The 22,432-nt window shown below is 28.8% G+C and overlaps 2 protein-coding genes across 3 annotated transcripts; both read right to left on the bottom strand.

Annotated features, from left to right (window-relative positions):
• Nucleotides 1–4,103: 4,103 nt before the first annotated feature.
• Nucleotides 4,104–13,291, bottom strand: LOC145752380 (uncharacterized). Its single transcript, XM_082568657.1, has 17 exons — nt 13,182–13,291; nt 12,450–12,556; nt 11,995–12,100; nt 11,468–11,608; nt 11,061–11,215; nt 10,717–10,810; nt 10,417–10,540; nt 9,699–9,814; nt 9,456–9,589; nt 8,330–8,451; nt 7,838–7,964; nt 7,209–7,307; nt 6,601–6,769; nt 6,105–6,209; nt 5,758–5,888; nt 5,045–5,153; nt 4,104–4,649 (listed from the first exon to the last, which is right to left on the bottom strand). The coding sequence occupies exons 1-17, from the start codon at nt 13,212–13,214 to the stop codon at nt 4,473–4,475; spliced, it is 2,049 nt and encodes a 682-aa protein (XP_082424783.1). The 5' UTR covers nt 13,215–13,291; the 3' UTR covers nt 4,104–4,472.
• Nucleotides 13,292–14,275: 984 nt separating this feature from the next.
• On the bottom strand, nt 14,276–20,445 carry LOC145752787 (claudin-7-like). 2 transcript variants are annotated; one of them, XM_082569124.1, is made up of 4 exons: nt 20,220–20,445; nt 16,338–16,499; nt 15,313–15,443; nt 14,276–14,886 (listed from the first exon to the last, which is right to left on the bottom strand). In XM_082569124.1, exons 1-4 carry the CDS (start codon nt 20,443–20,445, stop codon nt 14,749–14,751), a joined length of 657 nt encoding a protein of 218 aa, XP_082425250.1. In that variant the 3' UTR covers nt 14,276–14,748. The 2 variants fall into 2 exon arrangements, with proteins under 2 accessions (XP_082425250.1, XP_082425249.1); XM_082569123.1 differs by lacking the exons at nt 16,338–16,499; nt 20,220–20,445 and adding exons at nt 16,730–16,888; nt 17,392–17,696.
• Between the last annotated feature and the right edge of the window lie 1,987 nt (nt 20,446–22,432).

Below are 22,432 nucleotides of genomic sequence, written 5' to 3'. Positions count from 1 at the left end.
AGTTTTCGAGGTAAAATCAAGGGAGGGGAGTGGTATTAATAAAAAAAAATTTATTTATAAAGTCTGTGATTCTCCAACTTTTGGGAAAAAAAATTGGTCAGCTTTTTAAGGTTATGTTAATCTATTCGCATGTACCTAATAGCATTGGTTTTGTTGCAAAATATTTTAAATCTTTATATTATTGCTAGGCAGACCTTCTATTAAAATTAAGTTTACCAGGTTTAAATCGGTTGTTTTATTAATAAAATACTGTCACTGTGTAATTTTGTATATAGAAGAATGAATACTTTTAATAGTTATAAATATATAAAAATAGAAGTGCTTTGTCATATAATTTCTTAATTGTCTGTTTTTATTTTACAGTCATTTGTAATAATGTTGAGTCTGTAGTAAGTTATTTTAGTTATAATAAAATTTGGTAACTCACCTCAATCCAAAAAACAACTGAAGTTTCCCAAAACTCACTGAAATCCAAAACAGTTGAAAGTTTTTCAAAAAAATTCTACCTTGATTCACAAACGGTTGCAGTTTTCGAAAAATCCTTCCAACTCCACAATCAGTTAAAGATTTTTAGTAAAAATCCACTTTTTAATCAATTTTATTATGTATAAATTGAATTAAAAAAAAAATTTGTCACCTAAATATGCCAAATCATATTTAAAGAGTTCTTACGACTTCGCACTTATAACGTGTTTTAAAGCATGTTAACAGTAGCCGTTTATAAGCGATTACTTTAGAACATTTTCGACTAAAACAAGAACTAGTAACCATAATTAAGCTAACTTTACAATAATATAATACCGCTATAATAACATCTCCTAAAGCCCTAAAATTTACCATTTTTAAATTATACATTTTAAGAATTAACAACATTTTATAATTTTATTTACATTACTTAACTGACTAAATTGATGCAAAAAAACGTAAAAAGTATCAATACGTTTTTTAAATTGTTAAAATGATTAGAACTTAATATTACTGATTAAGTTTATAATATTTTTTGTGACTTAGCATCGTTGTATATTATTAATAATTGCCTTACAACAATGGCGGTGTGCGCTTACATGATTCTTACGTCATAATCTATTAATGCAAATTACTGATTATTTCTAAATAATGACTGTTGTACTAAATAACAATATCCACTGTTTTATACTTAAGCAAAAAGAGTAAACTTACCTACTAAAATAGAGATGTCTAAGAACAAATCTTAAAAACACGCGCACACAGTAGGAGCGCAAAGCGAAAAAAAAACATTTAAAAACTAATCAGTGACGTCACAAACCACGTTCTGCGTTTCAGTCTAGCAATCCTTGGGCATTTAAACGCATTTTTTTCCTCATTTAAAAGTACACTAGGTTTTTATATATGACTATACATTTTTGCACAATATTTGAGAATAAGTTGTTTTAATTTCCTTTTCGACCTTTTTTACATTATATTAATTACTTATGGTCATAAAATTTTAAACGCTTATTGATGTTATTAAATTTTAATAAATGAACATGCATTTAGGCATAAAAGAAAGTAAATCTCATTTTCATAGAAAAATAACAATTATAAAGAGAACACACAATAACTTGTAAATTTGTAAACTTTAATACATGCTAGTCAATTAACATTCACAATATTCAACAGCAAACTTTTCCTCAACAAAATATATTATTAATTATTATGTAATAAGTTAGTAATTGTCAGGAATTGAACGTAGTTGTCATGACGACTTAATATCTTGCTAATAAACAAATTGATAAGTGTTTATAATTATTAGACCATAACTTTTTCCTTTGGTATAGCAAAAAAGAGAGTGTTCTAATAAATGTTAGGCATATCTAGAAGAGCGGCCATATCGGGCATAGCGGACATATTACGAGTATCGCCGATAGACATTTTTAAGACATCCCGATACAAGTAGCCTACTAAAAAAGTACTTTAAGGCCTTTTTCAGTACCGTTTTGTTAAGAGTTGCACAAGCATTTAGCAAAACACAATGAAGTTGTTTGTTATATTAAATGTTGAATTTCTTTATTGCCGTAGGGCGTTTAATAAATTCCAATTTAAGCTTATATCGTGTGTTGCAACATGCGAAAATATTCTCGTTAAATTTATGGATTGATAAACTATGAAGTTTTTTTATATTGCGTTTCTGATCGCTTTATTTACGGTATTAATAAACGGAAATAGATCAAAAGTAACATTTTCTTGTGGACGTTTACCCGTATCGAATAATGTAGTTCCGGTAGGTTCACGAGGGGCACCCGGTCCACCTGGAAGACCCGGGGTTAATGGGTTACGTGGGGAAAGGGGATTTCCAGGACAAATGGGGCTCAAAGGTGAACCTGGTGAAACTGATTCAGTCGGTGAAACACTTCGGCAACTTCAAAGGGAAATTGCAGAGTTACGAAGACTTTGTAGTGGTGGGTTTTACTTCGTAGCCTTTTTTTGCGTTTTAACACAATAAAAAATATGTACAATGTTAAATCGTGCTGCTTTTAATAAATTTTATGGTGTTGCTTTCTATCTTTTGCTTGTTTTCCAGGTCGATGCGTCCTTTCAGAAACATCCTCTACTAACTCCAATCAAAATCGGTTACAAACAACTAACACAAATACAAATCCACAACGAGTTACTAGGCCTAACACAATTGAAAATCCGTTTCAATTGCAACCAAGTAAGGAGAATTTATATTCTAATATTTTAAGTAACGTTTTTAACATAAGATACTCACCAGCGTAAAACGTTTTTTACTTGTTTTTAAAACATAGGATAGTACTAATACTGTATTGTTGTATTTTCATTAAATGGTAATAAAATGCGTCTAATAAAAGTCACAACAACTGCAATACCAAACAACAAAAAACAAATAGCACCAAACAACAAAAAAAATATCAAAGCCACCCTTACACATGTGATTATTTTTTTTCTGTTTGTTGTTAGTAAGTTCCTGCAGTGGTGGATTATCATTAGAAGACGGTACCTGCATACGAGTATACGACGATGATACAGTAAGCTTCAGAGTAGCTGAAAGTAGGTGCAGAAATGAAGGGGGAAGCCTTATTGAAATAACCTCCGAAGAAATGTACGTGGAACTATATGAAGTGCTTGCAAGTTTAATTACGGAAAGTACACGTATTTGGCTTAAAAACAAAGTTAAGGTAAGTCTATCTAGTAGACAGCCCTATACGCTTAATTCTTAATCACTACAAAAATCATCATTTAAAAAGTGTTAAACTAAAAACATAAAAGTAATTAATAATTATTTGTTTTCTTAATATAAAAAATAATTAAAACTAAATAAAAGCAATACCACCTTTGAATAGAACTCTTTTGTGCAATCTTCAAATGGTGGATTTCTTCGTTTATCGGGAGATGTTTGGATTTCAACATACCCTTCAGGTTCGATCCTCAATACTCATATGGCAATAATTGTCTATCCAGTTGGTGATATTGGACAGGGTGGATTGGTAAACCTTCAGCCAGTATATTTTAGCCAAGTGGCTTGCCAGTTTTGAAAAAGAAATTGGGCATAATTCAACTATGCTTTTTTGTATTACCATATCGTTTTATATAGTCTTTACAACAAGCTAAACATAAGGTTATTAATGGTAGTGGTAAAAACACTTGCTACGCCACCATGAGGTCGTGGGTTCAATTCCAACTGCTCTCATGCTGTAGCGTCCTTAAGTAAGGCGCTATAAACGGTGTGAACTTCTGCTGAGCCAGCACTTAATCAGCAACATAATTATCGGGCAATTATAACATGCCAAACTGCTAAAAAGCAACTCGAGACTCGGTCGGAGTAACTGATGTTACTTTATGTTTAAGTCGCGCATTTGACCTTCCCAGATCGAGGATAAAGATATATACACGGTTCACATAAGCGTTTTTTTCAAAACGCTACAAGAAATGACTATGCGACGCCGGTTGTAAATATTTATTGCTTGGTGAAACTGCTTTTCGTAAGAAAGTGTAATATTCTTTCGACATGAAAAAATTAATGACAGCTGCTTAAACTTTTGCTGCTAGCTTGCAGAAACTCATTACTTAAATAAACCTATTTCTGTTTTTTTTTTCTAAAAAAATTAAATTTATTGTGATGCTACTTGACTGCGAAATAAAAAACGCAAATTAAAAAATAGAACATTTTAAAAATATAATGAATAAGCAGAAGACAGTGTAATTTAATCTATAAATGTGAAGAAACCTAAAAAAGCATTTTTACACCAACTTAATTCAACAAAAACATACACACAGATCTTATTATAATTGAAAACATGTAAGTGCTATGTAAATATTAAAGCGCAATTTAATGTAACTACAAAAATTAAGTTAAAACACAAAAAAAAAGATTTTACACAGTTATTTTTACAAAATTACCAATAAATTTTATTAAAAATATAAGGCTAAAATTTTAAAAAATTCCAATAATAGTCTAAGGCCTCTAAAAACTACATAATACAAAAATATTTACTTTATTCAAACACCTGTTCACTTGTACTGGGGGCATCAGGGTTACTTGACCCAACCACATGACGTTGCAACCCAAAACTTCTTCGTGATACTGTCGACGTCATCGATACAGTTGACTGAGCACTTGGAGGTCTAATAAATGACTTTTTAATATCATCATTAATTTCTTCAAGATTGCTCTAAACAAAAATTGACAAAAAATGTTATTGAATTTTTAAAGTCCAATGCTTTATATGAAGATGTATAAGAAAAAAAATTGGTTAAACAATCATACTGTCAGAAATAAAATAATGATATTTAAACAACATGGATTACTTTGACAGCAAAAATACCCTAAATAAAACAAAAAATTCAATGATCAAATTTAAGGGTTTAAATCCAGTAACATTAAAAAAAATAAAATAAAAATAATCTTAAAGGTTACAAAAAGGGTATTTAAAAAAATTTTGACATTAGGCATATGATACCCCAATATTTTATTTTAATACTACATTCTACTTTATACTTAATCCATAGGTAAAATCTTCCCAACAACAATTAAATTGATATACATAAGAAAATCTGAGTTATGTACCTGTAAGTTATCAATGCTTTGATCAGCCAAATTCCAAGTTTCTCTTTCACTTGAGTTATTTTGTAAGAATGTCAACAACTCTAGGAATCCCTCATTTTTAAGTTTTTCTCTAGTTTTAAGACAAAAAAATAATTAAATTATTTTAAATAGTTAAATACTTTATTCACAGCGATTATTAATTTAACAAATTTAGCTATTGGCAGCATAGCGTGGTAGTGCTTAAAACACTTGACTTAACAATATGAGGTCATTAGTTTGTTTCCAACTGTTTCCTTAACTAAACTCTATTACAAACTCCTGCTGACCCAAATACGAAACAGCAGTTAAATTATCTGACAAAATGCTTAACAATATTTAAAACTACCAAAGGCAACTTAAGACAGAGTAGAGGTAACAAATGCTACCCCAGGTTTGGGCTGAAAAGTCAGCCTAATCACATTGTAATTAAAAATATACAAAAACATTTTGCTAATTAATATAACATTGAATGTTGTAATACGGTTTTAAACAAATATTTGCCTGCTTAATAACAAAAGACATTTTTTAGACATGTATAAAACGCTGTAAACGCTTTTATATATATTTATTGTTTATTATAATAACAATTTTATGTCTTGTAAAACCGTAACGTTTTTAGTCTTAAACCATTATGGAATAAATGTGCTTCATTTGAAAAGACAAATTTTATTTCATACATTAAATAAGCTTACAACCTTGATTTAAATGGCTCAGTCAGTTTAAGAGTAAGAGTTGCAAGTGCCTTTAATAACTCAGGGTCTTCAGAGTGAGCAAAATATAAAAGTGAATCTGTGAGGTCCTCGGTCAAACAAAGTTCTTCTCGACTCTATAAGTTAAAAATACATTCTGAAACAACTTTTACAGTATATTTTGAATTCTTTTTGACAAGTAAAATGAATCAAAAAAAAATGTTTTAATTTTTAAAATATGTTACCGTCAAATTAGAGATGTTAACCATGCCTTAACATAAATAAAAACATGTTTACCCAAAAAAGTGACTCAAACTAAGATAAATAATTTTTAGCTCATATCTTAAACTTACTTCTGGTGATTGCGTGTAATAAAATAGTAATTTTAATGCTAAAAGTTGAATCTTTTTGTCCAGTGTTTTGGAAGGAATGGTTAAGAGATAAGACAATAAACCTCCCTAAAAAAATGGATTTAATATTTAATAAAATTTAGGTAAAAAATCATTAATGTTCATTATGGGCTTATAAAACTCTTCTGTAATTATATCAGAGATGGCAAAAATAACATAAAATTAACAAAACTTGCAGCAATACAGTTTAAAAATAAACATTGGTAGTTTTAACGAATTTTTAACACACCACATTTTACTTTTTTTTTTAAAGTAACTTAATAGCCTAACACTTAAGTTCATCACTAAACCCTTATTCTATAATCACTACAGTAAGGATCAAAAAGTAAACAGTAGCTTTAACAAGAACTGTAAAGTACAAGAAAACATTGCCACCACTACAAAGTAAAATGATTTATTTCAGGCTATAACTTACATGTAATATCCAATTAAAACTTACTTGGTTTGGTATTAGACTTGGTGATTCAATTGCCAACAACTCAAGAGTTTGAAGAGTCAAAGTTGTTGTTTCAAGGTCCACGTCATCAAGTTCTTTTTTTCTCCAACTACTTCTCAAAAGAAGATTAAACAGACCCTCGGTTGGTGTATTCCGAGACGCCATCACTGCCCTAATTATAAAAAATGACACTTTTTTCATATTTATTCAACGTGAGAAGGATGACGACACAGCTTAAGCCTAAAATAACATTTGTTACTTCAACCCAGTCTCAATTTTTTTTTGGCAGTTTAGGATATTTTAGATTATATTTGATTAATAATAAACTACTGATTGTTTTTTTCGACCTAAGACCTTCAAGTACTTTTAACACTATACAAATTGCTGGTTAAAGCAACTTAGTTAAAATTATACATCATTTATTTAAACATAAACAAAATTTTAAACATAAACAAAATGTATTTTATAAAAATAACTTAAATAAAAGTTTTTAATTTTAGTTACAACTTATTATCTAATATAACAGTAATAAAAATATACAAAATACTAAAAAATGTAAAAAAAAAATAATCATTTAAATTAAAAAAAATAAACGAATAAAGAAAATTTACCTGGTTTCGGCATAATATGCAAGTTCAAGCAAAATTGAGGATAAAATTTTGCGGTTAATGGCATTTGCATGCTTGCAAGCATGAGCTAAATCATCCAAGCTGTAATTTATAAAAAAGGTAAAATATATAAAAAAAAAATCTATAAATAAAATTAGCTTTTCAGCAAAGTCAAAGAAATTTTTATAAAACTATTTTACATTAAGATTTAATGCACATTAGTGAATATATTTAAAAATAAGATATACAATCAATACCACATTGATGAGAATGGAAAAAAGACACTGTCAATTTCATGATTTAAACATTTACAGAATATTAAATGTTTGAACAAAGATATTTAAATTTAGCATCAGGGTAAAAAATGGCTGTAAAACCCGTAAGCATAGTTTTATGTTGTTTTTAGTAAGTTATTATATAGCTGACCAAACCATTTTGTCTATTTCAATAATACACGAATTTTAGTTTAGAAGAGAACTTTGCTAACTATTAATTAAATGGTGCTATAAAATTGAAGAATTCAACTGAATAAGAAACATTTAATAGGCGAATTTAATTGTTGCTTACTAAGTTTACCTAAAATTTCATTTCACAAAAGTTTAAAACATGAATACCGATAATTCTTTACTTACCCATGATCACAAACAACTGCCATTTTATTGTCATCAGAATCAGTAACAACATATAAGATTGCATTTATGGCCTCTCTAACAGTTCTTGAATTCTTTGTGTGCAATAAAGCAGTCAATGTCCTAATTCCTGAACAAATGAATTGGGTAAATTATTTTTTTTGATGTTTTTTTTTAGTTACTATTACTTTAAAGTCTTCACTAAAAAAGTCTTGGATTCGATCCCCCCCCCAAAAAAAGTCTTAGATTCAAGCTCTTATGCTGTAGCATTCTTAAGTAAGGCACCATAAACTGTATAAACTCCTGCTACGCTAATCCTTAATCAGCAGCTTATAATAATCGGGCAATTGTAATCTATAATATCACAAATTGCCAAAATCTATAAAATCCCAAACTGCAATTTAAGATTCGGTCGGGACAACTGATGTTACACTATGTTTAGGTCGAAAAGCTGAGCTTTCAACATCGAGGATAAATAAATATGAAAAAACTTACCGTCCATGTTTACGAATTGGTCTTGAATAGCAGGCACTAGAAGACATTCAGCGATGGCTTCAGTTGCATATTCCTGAGTTGTTGTGTCTGTGCTTAATGCAAGGGAAATCAACACATCAAGCCTAAAATTAATTAAAAAATTTGAAAAAGATAAAAATTTTTTGATATTGTTAAAAATAGTTTACAGTTTTAATATAAAATTAAACTTTACAGTGTTATTAAAAAACATTTTAATAGACTAATAGTCTGTTGTAGTTTAATTTTATATAAAATATATATAGTATATATACGAAATTTTTATGCGCAATACCATACAAAAACAATTAATAAAAAACATTAATTTTAGACAAAACTTAATGCGGTCAAAATAAGGTAAATAGTAGGCGTTCAACCTGTTTAAACCAAAATTCTTAACAAGAAAAAGCACAACAGAAAAAAACATTGTAATTTTGTATTTAAAAAAATTAAAATTATAAACTATAACTTTCACAAAACTTATGGATGAAATAATCAAACAAAGAATTCATTGAAACTTTGTTTGATCTTAGTTGTTATTGTCTGTTATCCCAACAGTTGCTAAAACACACATAAAACATAATGACATCACAGATAGGTAAACACTAGGCTCAATGTAAGCTCATAAAAACATTAAGAAGTATTTTTGTCCTAATTTTTTTAAATATTGGCAAAAAATTTGTAGAACAACCAATTTTAATATTTTGTCTACTAATTAAAAAATTCTTTAAAACACTTAAAATTAATGCACTATTCTATGAGTGTCTCAAAAAAACTGTTTTTTTTATAATATATTTTAAATGTTAAAACAATGCCAATACAGTTGTTTAAGTTTAGTATTAAAAAATTTACAACATCTAGATATAATGGGACTTGGTAGATAAAATGTACGTCCAATATTTAAATAAAAAAAGCAATTTGTGCTACACGTTCATTTTACACACAAGTAAAATAGTTAAGAGTTGCAATCATACTACAACACATAAAATATAGCCTGTTGAGTGGGCAATAAACTAGTGTAACTAATTCATTAGTTATGTGGGTATACTTGTTAATATATTTGAAATAGAATAACTTTTACAAAAGTTTATATAAAAAATTAAAATCTTACCCTCCTTCAGTTACAATTTGAAACTTGTTGTCATCTGCTGTGGCGGCCATAGTTGAAAGTTCAAACGCAGCATTCCTTTTTTGGCTGGCAGTTCCATTTTTGGCCGCAGTTAATACTTGCTCAAAATCTCTTGTCTGAAAAGTTTATAAAAAAAAACGGTAAAGTCCTTAAATAGCAGTTGATTTATATTATGATTTAATAATTACTATTTTTAAAGTAAACCTATTTCAAAAATTTTCATACCTTAATTAAATATTCTTCGATATAATCTCCAGTTTCAAATTTGAAGTTGTGCAATAAAAAAGCACTTACAGAGGCATTAGCTATTGCAAAAACTCCAACAATTAGAAAGTATATTGCTAAAACAAAATAATTTAGTCAGTTTTTAAAAACAATCCTGATATATATATACTTATTTACCAATTTTTAAAAAATATTTTAGTTAGGAACATAATTAAAATCAAAATAAAAATGTTGTGGAAAACTCTGCGTTTTTAGAATACAAACATAAAAAGTCATCAAAAACTGAAACTACACACTTCAGTTTTACCCTATTTTAAATAGCTTTTTTACGAGTAAGAATAAAGTTAGTTATGGTTTTATTTTAATCAGCTAAAAACTAATATCTAAGCACAATATACTAAATCTTTTAAAATTTTAAATCCAAATTTTTAAAACCTATTGGCTGATATTACAAATAACCATTTGACCAATCTCCAAAACCAATTTTTGAAAACAACTTTTTACATTAAAATTAGGCCAACATTCTTTCAGAAGGTAAAAGGCATTTACCAGAATATAGTTAGGGTAAGACAGTTTAAATCAAATAGATTTTAATATGGTTTTAAATGTCTATTCAGTAAAATTATTGCCAACATTGCAACAGTCGTTCAAGTTAAGTTAATGGCCCAAGAAAGTGTTATTTAACACAAATGTTTTTTAGTTTAGATTTTTTAACTACCGGTCCAAACAGACGACTCATAGCATCTTGATTGCTGGGCTATACATACTCCAGTTTCTGTCGAGTCTTGAGCATTAAGAAAACAAGCATTGTCGTTGCATCTTGAAGTGGGATAAGAAGAACCCTTAAAAAATAAAATTTTAACACAGATAAGTTAACTAAAAAACCAAATGTTTTTAAAAATATTATAAAAAAAAATTGAAACCATCAAAACCATTTTTAAAAAATAAATGTTCAAATAAAACATTATGTAACAAGTTTGGTTGTTAAAATTGTAACAAAACATTTGTCACTACTTACTAAGAGTTCTGTTATACTAAAAGTTGCAAGCAAAATAGATGAACCAAGTAACAGAAGTGATAAAACAATCATTACAACCATAAATTCAATTCGCCTGCAATATATTAAAAGTTGGTATTTTTTTAAATTACCATTTAGGGATTAGTAACAGCACAAGTTTTTTTTCAATGTAATTAAGATTAAAAGTAAGTTTGTCAAACTAAGTAAAAAAATTGAAGCAAAAATTTTAATAAAAAAATGTATACAAAAATATTTTTTACATTTTTTTACTTTTTAAATCTCTTGTCTAGAATAATTTTTATTACAACAATACAGTCATTATTTTCACATTCATTCAAACCAACCTAACACTGTTTGTTCCCACCCATCCACCAACCCTTGTGAAAGTTGGAGCAAACCAAAAGGACGTTCCAAGGACGAAAGCATATGCAAAAAAGTAGTACCAATAGTTTGTAAAGAGCGACAAAAACACCAATATTATTTGCATCATAACAAGAATCTGAATCGAAAAAATTTGAAATTAAAATTAAATAAACATTCTTTTTTTAATGTTTGACACATTAATAAAAGTGACAGAAAAAATAAACAATTGAAAATTCCTTTGGGCGGCAAAAAAAAGACAAAATTATATAGGCCTACATTATTTAAATTGAGTCAAATTTAATAAAAATTTATACATGATTTCATATTATAAAACAACACGATCACCAAACCCAATTTGGCTTAAACACTTGTATTAATTTTTGATTACCTTGTAGTTTTGCAAAACTCTTTCCCTTGTGTCCAGTAATCTAATTTCAGATTTCAGAGCATCTTGTACAATATCTTGTACTTCCATTTCATCATTAAAATCATTTTTTTCAGATTGATGAAATCTCTTATCTCTGTTCCACTATAGGATATTGAATAGGATATTAATTGGACAAGTTTTTTTAATTTGTGTTTACAACAAATATAACAGCTTTTGAAAAGTCATAATAAACCTTAATGTTGATTCTAGTTTTTAAATTGTTTTTGGCAATTAACAAGGTCAATACTGATATTGCTATTATAGAAATTAAATATTAGAACAGTACCTACAAAATATACTGAATTGAATGAGTTAAATGGACCTTAAATGATCGCATATATGCATTGAATATGCATCAAATGATTTAGGATTAGGGTTAGAACGATTAGATCCATGATCCATTTGATATCCAATTAATATTTTTTAAGTTCAGTATAATTTTATAGTCACTATTAACTACTGCATTAACCCAACTACAAACTATTTACCTCATTAACATCACTCAATGGAATCATGTGAATAACGGCATTGTTTAGAATCTTGTATTCTTCCAAAGTATAAGCATCTCGCAAATAAATCCCTTTGTAACTTAGCCTTTTAATATATAAATTAAACAAAAAATAACTTTAAATATTTAAAAACAATAATATCTAAGTCATAGCGTAAATAGACTAACAATATTTTTACAGTTATTGTTACAATAAGGTGCTTTTAACAAGATTAACACCTGCCTTGCCTAAAACTAGTTGGCAAATTAGTAATCAAGCAATATACTACATTATTTCCAAAACTGCCACAGAAACTTAGAATGGGGTCAGGAAAACAAGTTTTATTCTGTGTTAACGCCTTAAAGTCTACCTTCCCACATCAAAATTTAAGAAGAACCAAAAAAAAACTTGTTTAAATAAAAACAAATACATAAATCTTTGTTATAAGTACCAACCTAAACTGATGATTTGCGTGACCGATTTCATAAAGTCTATGTAACAAATTAGCTCGGATTCTTGCTATAGTATCAGAAGGTTTGCTCAAATCAACGAAAGTTCTTCCCTATATTAAATTATTATTAATTTAACTTTAAACATAGACAGTTTGTATAGTATTTAGCCTGAATATGTGAACAACGATAAAGTTTTGTGCCCCAACTTACAGTTTAATACACATCTGTATATCTAACTGAAAGCATATCTAACTGAAAAAGTAGTTTTTAATAAATGATAATTTGTTAAACAATGCATTAATTTTGTTAACATTGATTAGTTAAATTAACACAGTATTTAAATATAATAAAAATTATTGATACTGGTTTATGTTAAAATTTAATTAAAACAAACAAAAAATTTTAAACAAAAACAACTGTGGTCAACTTAGTAATATTTTATCCAGACAAATGTTAAGCTTTCTAAAAGTTTGGAAATTTACTGTTCAAAGTTGTTAAATGGCAAAAAACACATAATTTAAGCTGAATAAAACAGCATAAAGACCCACTCTGGAAAGCAAAGCAGAGTACACGTACAATATATTTTTCGTTTAAAAAAATGCACGCCTGAAATTCGCGTTTAAATTTAAGAACTTTACCGGTTAAACCCAAAATTTTAACTTCTTCGTTAATTATCAAAAGTAACACTACGTTCAGACGTTAAATAATTAAATAAAAAAAAAGAACAAAACCTACCGGATAAGCTTTGCTCTGGATGTACAACAACATCGTGAACCACAATCAGTCAATTTTACCAAATATTCTTTTCAGCTACAGAAAAACAAGCAGACTAATAAATATTTTTGTTGGACATAACAACCCTACAACAAATAATTTGTAGTAACAACTCTTTGGTAATAACTTCTCAAAAGTTTTTTACTATTTTTGTTTTTTACCGCGTTTATCCTCAATATAAGTATATTTTTTAACAAGAAAAGACTAGACTTAAATAGTGTTATGTCCATTATCGATCTTATTAAAAATTTGAAATGATTTATTAGCGGAAGATCACTTTTGGTAAGCTTCGGCGTTTCACGCTGAATCATTCGGCTTGATCCCAGCTGCGGGAGATTTTTCAATCCCCATCGTCATTTATGACGCACTTGTTGTTCTGTTTATCGATAATGCTTTGTATTTTCTTTATTGTTTGTATGCGCTTTCTCCTATTTTATTTCGCTTTAAATAACTGGCAAAATAGCTTTTTGGTCAGTTCGCTGGACGTAAAAACTCATAAATAAGTAAGGCCGAAGTAAGGTTTAATACACAATTAGACTTTCGCTTTTATACTTAATTTGTTGATTATATACTTTGTAGTTTGTGTTTCATGTCATATTTTTGTGTCGCATTTATTTCGCATTTCCTGTAGTTTCAATTCTAATTAAAAGCCTCTTGTACAGATTACATTTGGTAGATTGAATCCTTGGGCCGGTTTTGGTAATAAGTTAGCGAGTTTGATTTAACACGACTATTTTGTGTATTTTAATTAAGTGTGACTTTCTTATCGATGCTCATCTTTACAGCGTACTATATTGGGGTTTAATAATTGTTTAAGCCATAGTAGGAGTGTATTAGATCCTACAAATAGTTTAATAAAATATAATTTTAAAATTAAGTTTGATTGTAATTTTTAAGTTGTGTAATTTTGTAATAGCTGTTTATATTATTTTGTGTTTAAAAAGTATGCTAATTAAATTCAAATCACTCATAAAAATATAGAGAATTATAAGTTTATTATTGTGTTTTAAAAATTAATTTTTCAGTAGCTTTAATAAATTGCATACTAATATCAACAACATAACGTGACATTAAATATTTGAACAGTTTATATTGGTAAAATTTTTAGAAAATTTTACAAAATGCCAAACGCAAATAAAATTAAAAATTCACTAATTAGACTATTTACAGAAAAACAAGATTACAAAAAAATGCTTTTAACTATCAAAAATGCCAACTTCTTATACAAATTTAAATACAAAAAAAAACGAAAATACAACTCTTAAAATGCTAAGTTGATATTTATGGGTAACCAGACGGTGTACAACTAACACATTACGTTTTACATTCTTAATGATTTAAAAATTTTAATTATTCTATAGAGTTTTAAAAGCTAAAAGCTAAATGTTAAACAGCAAATTTTCGGATATTGTATCTACTCTAAATAAGTCATTCAACATTTTTTCTTAGAATACAATCTTTTTGGTATAAAATGGAGTCCTTTGTACAAACAGAGTTTTTAAGTTTCAAACACTTCGGTGACCATTGCTTATACATATTCCGTGCTATGTCCAGATGGCTTGTTAGAAGTAGGGGGCTTGTAGTTGTATCTGTAATTATCGTCGTCGTCTTCACTACTGCCACAAGTGCAACATGCCAACAATGCTCCTGCCAGCAAAGCAAGTCCCTGATAAAATAAAAAAAATAAATCACTTAATTGTAATGCTAACAATGGATGAAAAAATAACATACGATTAAAATAGTTTATATATTATTATTTTAACTTTAAAAATAATACCACTAGAAAGGCTGTAATATCAAAATAGGTATGCATTTATGATATGTTATGATATTTTAAGGTATTTTTGTTGTTTTTTTTTATTATATTTAAAATTTAATTTAGAAAAAACTTCAACCAATACTTACACTTGTAACCCAGCCTATATATAGGGCTGAGCCAAATTCGTATACAAACCCTGTATTGCCACCGGTCGTAATTTGCTGATTTCTAAAGTCGCGTACCACATTAGCTGCATACCACGAGGTGGCACCCAAGGTTAACAAACCTGTTTTCGATATTACAAAAAAAAGAATAACAATTAGTTTAACATACCGAAGCTATCCAGCCGACATACAAGGCCGAACCGAACTCGTATTTAAATGCCGTGTCAATCGCGACCTGGGTCCAGAACTCATAGATTATTTCGGCAGCGTACCAAGAAACAGACGCAAGGCAAAGCAAACCTGCGTGATTTGAATTAAAATTTTCACTCTGATTGCACAAACATTAAAAAATTAGCAAGCAGTGAGTTGCAAAAAAATTGCAAGCAGAAGTTTTCGGCTTTTTAACAATTTCAAATAACGATAGTTAGTATTGACTAAAGGTAACATACCATTTAAGTACCTTTATACCAGTCTAAATTATAAAAACCACTTAAACAAAGAGGATTAAATTATGTTAAAAAGCCAAAACCTTGCCTATTAATCAATTTAGTATTATTTCTTTATAAAGGATAAACTTTTAAAAAATTAAACAAACTTGAAAATTTAATTATGCTTTAGATACTTTAAAAAAATAATATATTAATCTTATTTACATTAAAAATAAAAAATAAATATAGTTATCTTAAAATAAGAAAAATTATTGCATTAGAATACAACGCAAACATTGAAATCTAAAACATTTACTATTTAACAAAACATGCACAGTTAATTCGATATAATTAATGCTTAATTTAAATTATTTAAACTTGAATTATGTAAAGTTAAGTAAACAATGTTGCAGTAGTTTTTGGCACAAACGTTATGCTTAAAAATAAAAAATTGACAAACAAAGAAAAACAAAATTAAATAGCATGCAAAGAAAATAAATTAATTCAAAAAAAGTCGTGCAAAACCAATAGCAGAAAATCAAAACAGACGAAAAGGACCCAGTTAACGTTGATTTCTTATTTAAGCAAAAATATGTTATGTAGGATAACGCCGTTATGTAGAATTTTGAATGATCAATAAAAATTCGCATTAAGTCAGTTGAGTTAAACATTTTATTTTTTTCTATATTCAAGTTGTTTATGCAACTAAAATAAAAGCACTATATGAGTTATGATAAATGTTTTACAAACGAATGACTAAGGTCACCTGCGACAATCATACCAGCACCCCCACCACGTCCGGTGTATACCTTGGCTCTTGTGCCAGCCATTACAGTAATACAGTCAAGTCCCATTGCGCCGGCAATAAGCGAGGCAACTGCTATGATAGCAGCCAACACCATCATTGCTCTTTGTGCTTGTAGCTCGGCTGTTTATTGGCGTAGAGCATAAAAGTAAAAATAGCGCCAGTTAGCGAAAGAGTTATTGTAAAGTTTTATGCGTGCGCGGACAAGCAATATCGTCTCTCTTTGGTCTCCATTTCTTGGCTTTTCTTTCTTGCCTTTCTCTTTCTGCTATTCGCTTCATCCAAACCTGTACCTTAAGCTGCGATAAAAGCAGTCACGTGATGTTATCGGTCACGTGGCCACTGGAAGTTACCTGCCAGCAAGGCGAAGATCCCTGCGACACGAGATGTCATGACCTTCTGTTTTTCAGTAAGGGCACCTGTACACGGAAGAGACATAACTGCAGCGACCATAGCAAAGAAAATCAATCCTGTCGACAAGCACATCATAGCCCGCTGGCCCTGCAGTTGTGCTAAAAAAAATAATGCGTTAACATAATTTTGACTGTAACAGGTTGGATTCAAAGTTTAAATTTTTTTTTTAATTTTAATAATAAATTTAAACAAAAATTTTCCGTTTTTGCGCTCTTTTTCAATTTGGAGTTAATGTATTCAACATACACTCGGCAAACAAAGATAAATTATTCGCCCTGGTTATAAATTTAGTGAATTATTAACTCTTTTGAATTTTCCGTTTGTTTTTGTGCGCGCTGCGCTATTTTTCATTATTGTTACGTCATAGTCTATTGTGAAACTCTATCGTGAAAAAAATATGTTTACCAGATTTTTCTTTTCGATAAATTTTTTTATAGAGCTTTTTAAATTTTATTAAATTTTTTTGGATTTCAACAATAGGTGTAAATTTTTACCTTCCATTTAAAAAAATTAAAATATTAAAAATGCTCCAATTTAAAACGTTTATTTTTTAATAGTATAAAAAACTTGTTTCTATAATTTATTTTATAATTAAGCTTACGGGGTAAATTAAAGAACGCCGTCTCATCAAAATTGCAAACTCTTTTGAACTCTTCTGTAGACTGGCTACAAGTCATCCATAAACCTTCGAATAACCTACTCGACCTCAGATTTGATTGCGTATCTAAAACGCTATTCTGCTTCCAATAGGGGTACGTATTCGTAAATAGAATCCCAACTGTTGCGAGTATTGTTAATACCGATGCCAGGTATCTTAAAAAGTGGCCCATGATTTTTAAACAGTAAATAAGTGCTTAAGTCACTTAACGTAACGCTTCTTTAAAAACTCGCACAACAGTTTAGTTTCTAAATTATAGACAAGTAACTGTATACTTTAACGTTCATAAACAAGTTCAATGCCAAATAAGCTTAACTTTTTTAGAATGGATATCAAAACTTGACATAAAGCAGATGCATTTTATTTAAAACTGAAGTTACGGAAACTTCTAAAAACTATAGCCTGGCGCCGTATGTATTTGACACTGCGTAATTCTCATAACGTTTGACAATAATGATAAACAGATATATATATGTTAAAAAGCACACATATTTTACAAACTACATAATTTTTTTAATTTTAACTTACTTTCAAGTCCAATAAGAGCGGTGTCAAATTGATCACAGTTGATTTGGCCAACTATTGGTGATGTGCATCTCACCCACAGCCCTTCGCAAGTGTATAACTGTTGCAAGTTAGCCTGCGAAGACTGTCGACTGTTTCGCTTCCATTCGCGAAACGCAGTGGTGAACATAATCCCTACAAACGCAAGAGCGGCCAAACCGAAACCTCCGTAACGAATTCCTCCAGACATTTTATCAGTTTATTTTATCGTAATTTAAAGTTTCAACTTCGTAAAAATATTATTTTAAATTTTATAATCTGTAAAAAGACTGTATACTTAAAAACTTAAACTTATATTTTTTTTAACTTTTAAATAAAATGATCTCGCTTTTATTAGGATAAGCTGATTAGTTGTACTAAATATTTTAGTCTTAATTAACCAGGCCAATTAATAAGACCACACCTGACTTCGTTACTATTTATTTTGAACGCAGGTATACCTGTCAATACATTGCCCAAATTGAAACTAACTGGGTATACTAGCGCGCTCTTTTATTGCGCTTGGCATTTTATATTTAAGTTTAAAAAGATTTTAACGAGGCTGCGCACCAAAAGTAAAAGCCTTTTTATGACTGAGAAAAGCGCATGGAGTGGTTCTCTTGGTCATTTGTCTAAAATTTGTGAGCAAACAGTATCGCTCCTAGGTCGGTAAACACAAGTTTTTGTATGAGCGACCAGAGCAAACATTACACGGAATTGAGCTAACAAACCAATTCGAAATTGCACCATCTTTACCAGGTAATTTTTTAGAGGAAGGAGAATGGTTATGCTTTGGAACAAATCATACTCTTTATGACGTCACTATACGTGGGATTTATTTGTTTGACATTTCTTGAACGTGGTTCCTTATATGGTCGGTTTGGGATATTTAAAGCAAACGCGGTACCGTTTTACTAAACATAACGCTTGTTATTTAAACTATAAAATTTCCCGTATTTGTTTAATGTAACCGCGCAACGATTCGTATAGTTTAAAATGTCGCAAAAATGGTCATTAATTTTAACTACCGTTACTTTTTGTTTTCACCGTTTTAAGGTAAATAAGAAAGCAGTTACAAAGATTAATGTAAAAAAACAAACGACTGAATGCGATAAATAACCTATGTCTAAGTAAAACCACTTTTATTACAGAAGTTTTGCTGTAATAAGGTAAGGTCTCTAAGATTTCAAATTCCCTAATAAAATAACTATTTAAATAATTAGAGAATCGCTTGTCACAAATTGGGTTATTTAAATTACTCACCCATCACGTGGTTGTTAAACAACCCCAGACACGTTTCCTATGACGTCATTACTCTCGGAAAAATGACGTCATTATTTGCGCTAGGATTAAAAAACGGGTACACTTACAGTTTTTCAGGACGAGTAACCCTTATTTAACTATAATTGCTAAAATGAACTTAATACAACAAAAATACACAACATGTTATTATTTTTAAACATTAAAAACGTTAAACTAAGTTTTTAAAATAAATTAAATTAAAATTTTAATAAATTAATGTTATTTAGAAAAAACTTATTTAAAAAAAAATAAAAATTCTTACCTTTAAAACAGTTCCGTAATAAAATAAAAATAAAGTTTAAGAAAAAAAAGGTTAAATCGATAAAAGGTTAGTATATATTTATTATTTTTATGATATAAAAATAACCAATCCACAAAATTGACTTTGGTAAATTTGCTTATTCGCCAACGCAGGTTTCAGCCAATCACAGGGCTTGTAATTGACGTCATTATTTATTTAAAAACGTGGGCAACAAACACGACATAAGGGCGTGTAAAATATTTTCGAAAAATTGTGTAATACTTGTAGTAATATTTTTTAAATAGTGACTAATTGTGTGCATAAATAATTTCGTGGATTGATTATTATAAATAACTTAAAAAGCAAAATTAATATTCCACACTATTACAAACTCTAAAAATTATTACCTTATAATATTTTAGTAAAAAAATTAAATAAGATCAAGATTAAATAATACTTAAGATTTTACAAAAAAACATTACTTTGATAAGGCTACCAAAATAATGTTTAGGTATAGTTATATTACAAAAATAATGTTATAACACTCTATTTAAGTAGTTGCTAGGTAAAAACATATAACAAACAATTTTAAAAATATAAAGTTTATTAAAACAATTCGTTTTGTGATTATATATTTTTAACTAGACACACAATAAAATAATATTATGAAGAATCAAAAACCAACCTGGTAAAGCGAGATAAGATTCATCATAGTTGTCACAGTTAAACTGGCCTTGAATGGGACTTGTGCAACGAACCCATAATCCCTCATAAGAATAAACACCCTGTAAGCTAGCCTGGGACGATTGGGAGGAGTTGATTTTCCAATATTTGGAAGCCAGCACAAAAATTATTCCAAACGTAGCAAAGATGGAAAGAAAAAATCCAATGGTTGGACAAGCGTTGGCCATGATAAATTAGTAGAGAAAACAGTTAATATTTTTAAATACTTTTTTAATCTAAAAAATATGTTTTTAAAATAAACCTCATTTTGTCAGAAAATAAAAAAATATATTGATAAATATTGCTTTTAGCTAACTATTTTTTTCAAATTTTAGTTAAGTAATTATACTACGAAATATGTATCCAATTTGTCTAAATTCTTGAACTTTCCTAATGAATTAATCGACCTAACATATTTCAGTAAAGCCCCCATTCGTTTAATGCAACTTATGGCTAAATTAAAACTTTCATTTTAATTTCTATATTCTAAACAAGAATATGCAAAAAACATCCAACTATAACTTAGTAACAATACAATTCTTCATTTTTAAACATATATGCTTACGCAGTCTTTTTGACATTCAATCAAGAAGTATGAAAAACATTTAACGGTATTGGCGCCTTTCTGTGCTGTACATTGGCTTTTATCTTGGTAAATTCGTTTTATAAGTTATCCATTAAAATATGGCGTCATCATATTTACCTAGTTCGGTAAATAAGCTGATATACGTTGCGCTTTGGGAGAAGCTTTTATATTACTTCACGGAAATGTGTACTGAACCAACATATAACTTTATAAATATATCTTTCTTAAATATTGAAAACTAACTTATACGGTATAATATTTTAAATAAGGAGTACGTTGTGGTTCCTGTATTATTTTACTGATGATAGATTTTGTTATGCTTAGGTTAGCAAAAAAATGTTTTTTGTTAAAGTCGCTTTGTATCTCAAACGATGTTTGGTATACCGACCATTTTAAGCTCAATTAACAATAAACACAAACCAATAAAACCAAATTCATCTTAAATCTTGTTTTACTACAACATAAATCTTTTAATTTAAAACGAAATCAAAGCAATCAGAGTAAAAACGCGACAAGAAAGTTGATTCAAGTCTAAATCGAGACAAGTTGTTGAAAGGTGCACGGTCTTTAGTGTATGGAATACACTAAGTAAATAGCGTTTTACATTTTAGTTTGATATTTAAATTAGTATACAAAACAAAAAACGAGCATATGTATTTACAAGTTTTGTCATTCTTATTAACATCATATTTATTTAAATGAATACTCAAAATAGCAACCAAATGCTATTTAGGTAATTAATTTTAAATTAAGTCTTATAAGTGCTGTGGTTTAAAAGCTTTCTGGAATATATAACAATATGTGACCACGACGAGCTAGGAGAATAAAGGGAAACAAACTGCTCATAATTTTAATTTCGATTAATGATATAAGATAATTTTTGATAAATAATTTTACACGTACCTTTATAAACTTTAGTTAGTCTATAAAGCCACTTATATTGTTAGCAATGTTTGTTTTAGTTGTTGATTTAATAAGATTACAAATTTCTTGTTCGTTTTGATTATTATTGCAACCAATTTTAATTAAATCGTCCGTATCATAACTCAAAACCACAGCATTAAAAGAATTATTTTTTTCCGAAAAGCTTTAAAAACAAGTGCAGCCACGAAAAAAAATCTTAAAAAAAGTTATTTTGTGGATTGGGCTTAGTTTTATCAGTTGGCTGCGGTCCTGTAGGTGGATAATTTCAAATTGTCGGGTTTGGAGAGAGTGTTGTCTTGGCAAAAAATATTCTCTTTTTAATCCACTGAGCATCTTGTGCTGCACCACACTTTACAAACTGTTCTTGCCAAGGTTTCACAGGCCTCTCTGTAGGCTAAATATAACCTGAATACATTTTTCTCATATTAGGTATTCTTTATAGTGAAAATCACAATTTAAAATAGAATAGGTACAAATTAAACACGACTACTACAAATACATCAGAAAACATACCTGTTACTTGATGTTTCAGGTAAAACTGATGTTGCTGGTGGAGATGTTAATATTATTTCAACAAATCAACTTATATAAACAAATAACTAATTAAATGTATAAATCTCAGAGAAACAAAAACAAGATGGCCGACATTTGTTCGTCACAATGAA

The sequence above is a fragment of the Corella eumyota genome, chromosome 5 (genome assembly GCF_963082875.1).
Source record: "Corella eumyota chromosome 5, kaCorEumy4.1, whole genome shotgun sequence".
NCBI classification, from domain to species: Eukaryota; Metazoa; Chordata; class Ascidiacea; order Phlebobranchia; family Corellidae; genus Corella; species Corella eumyota.
This window is presented reverse-complemented; position numbering and strand designations above follow the sequence as displayed.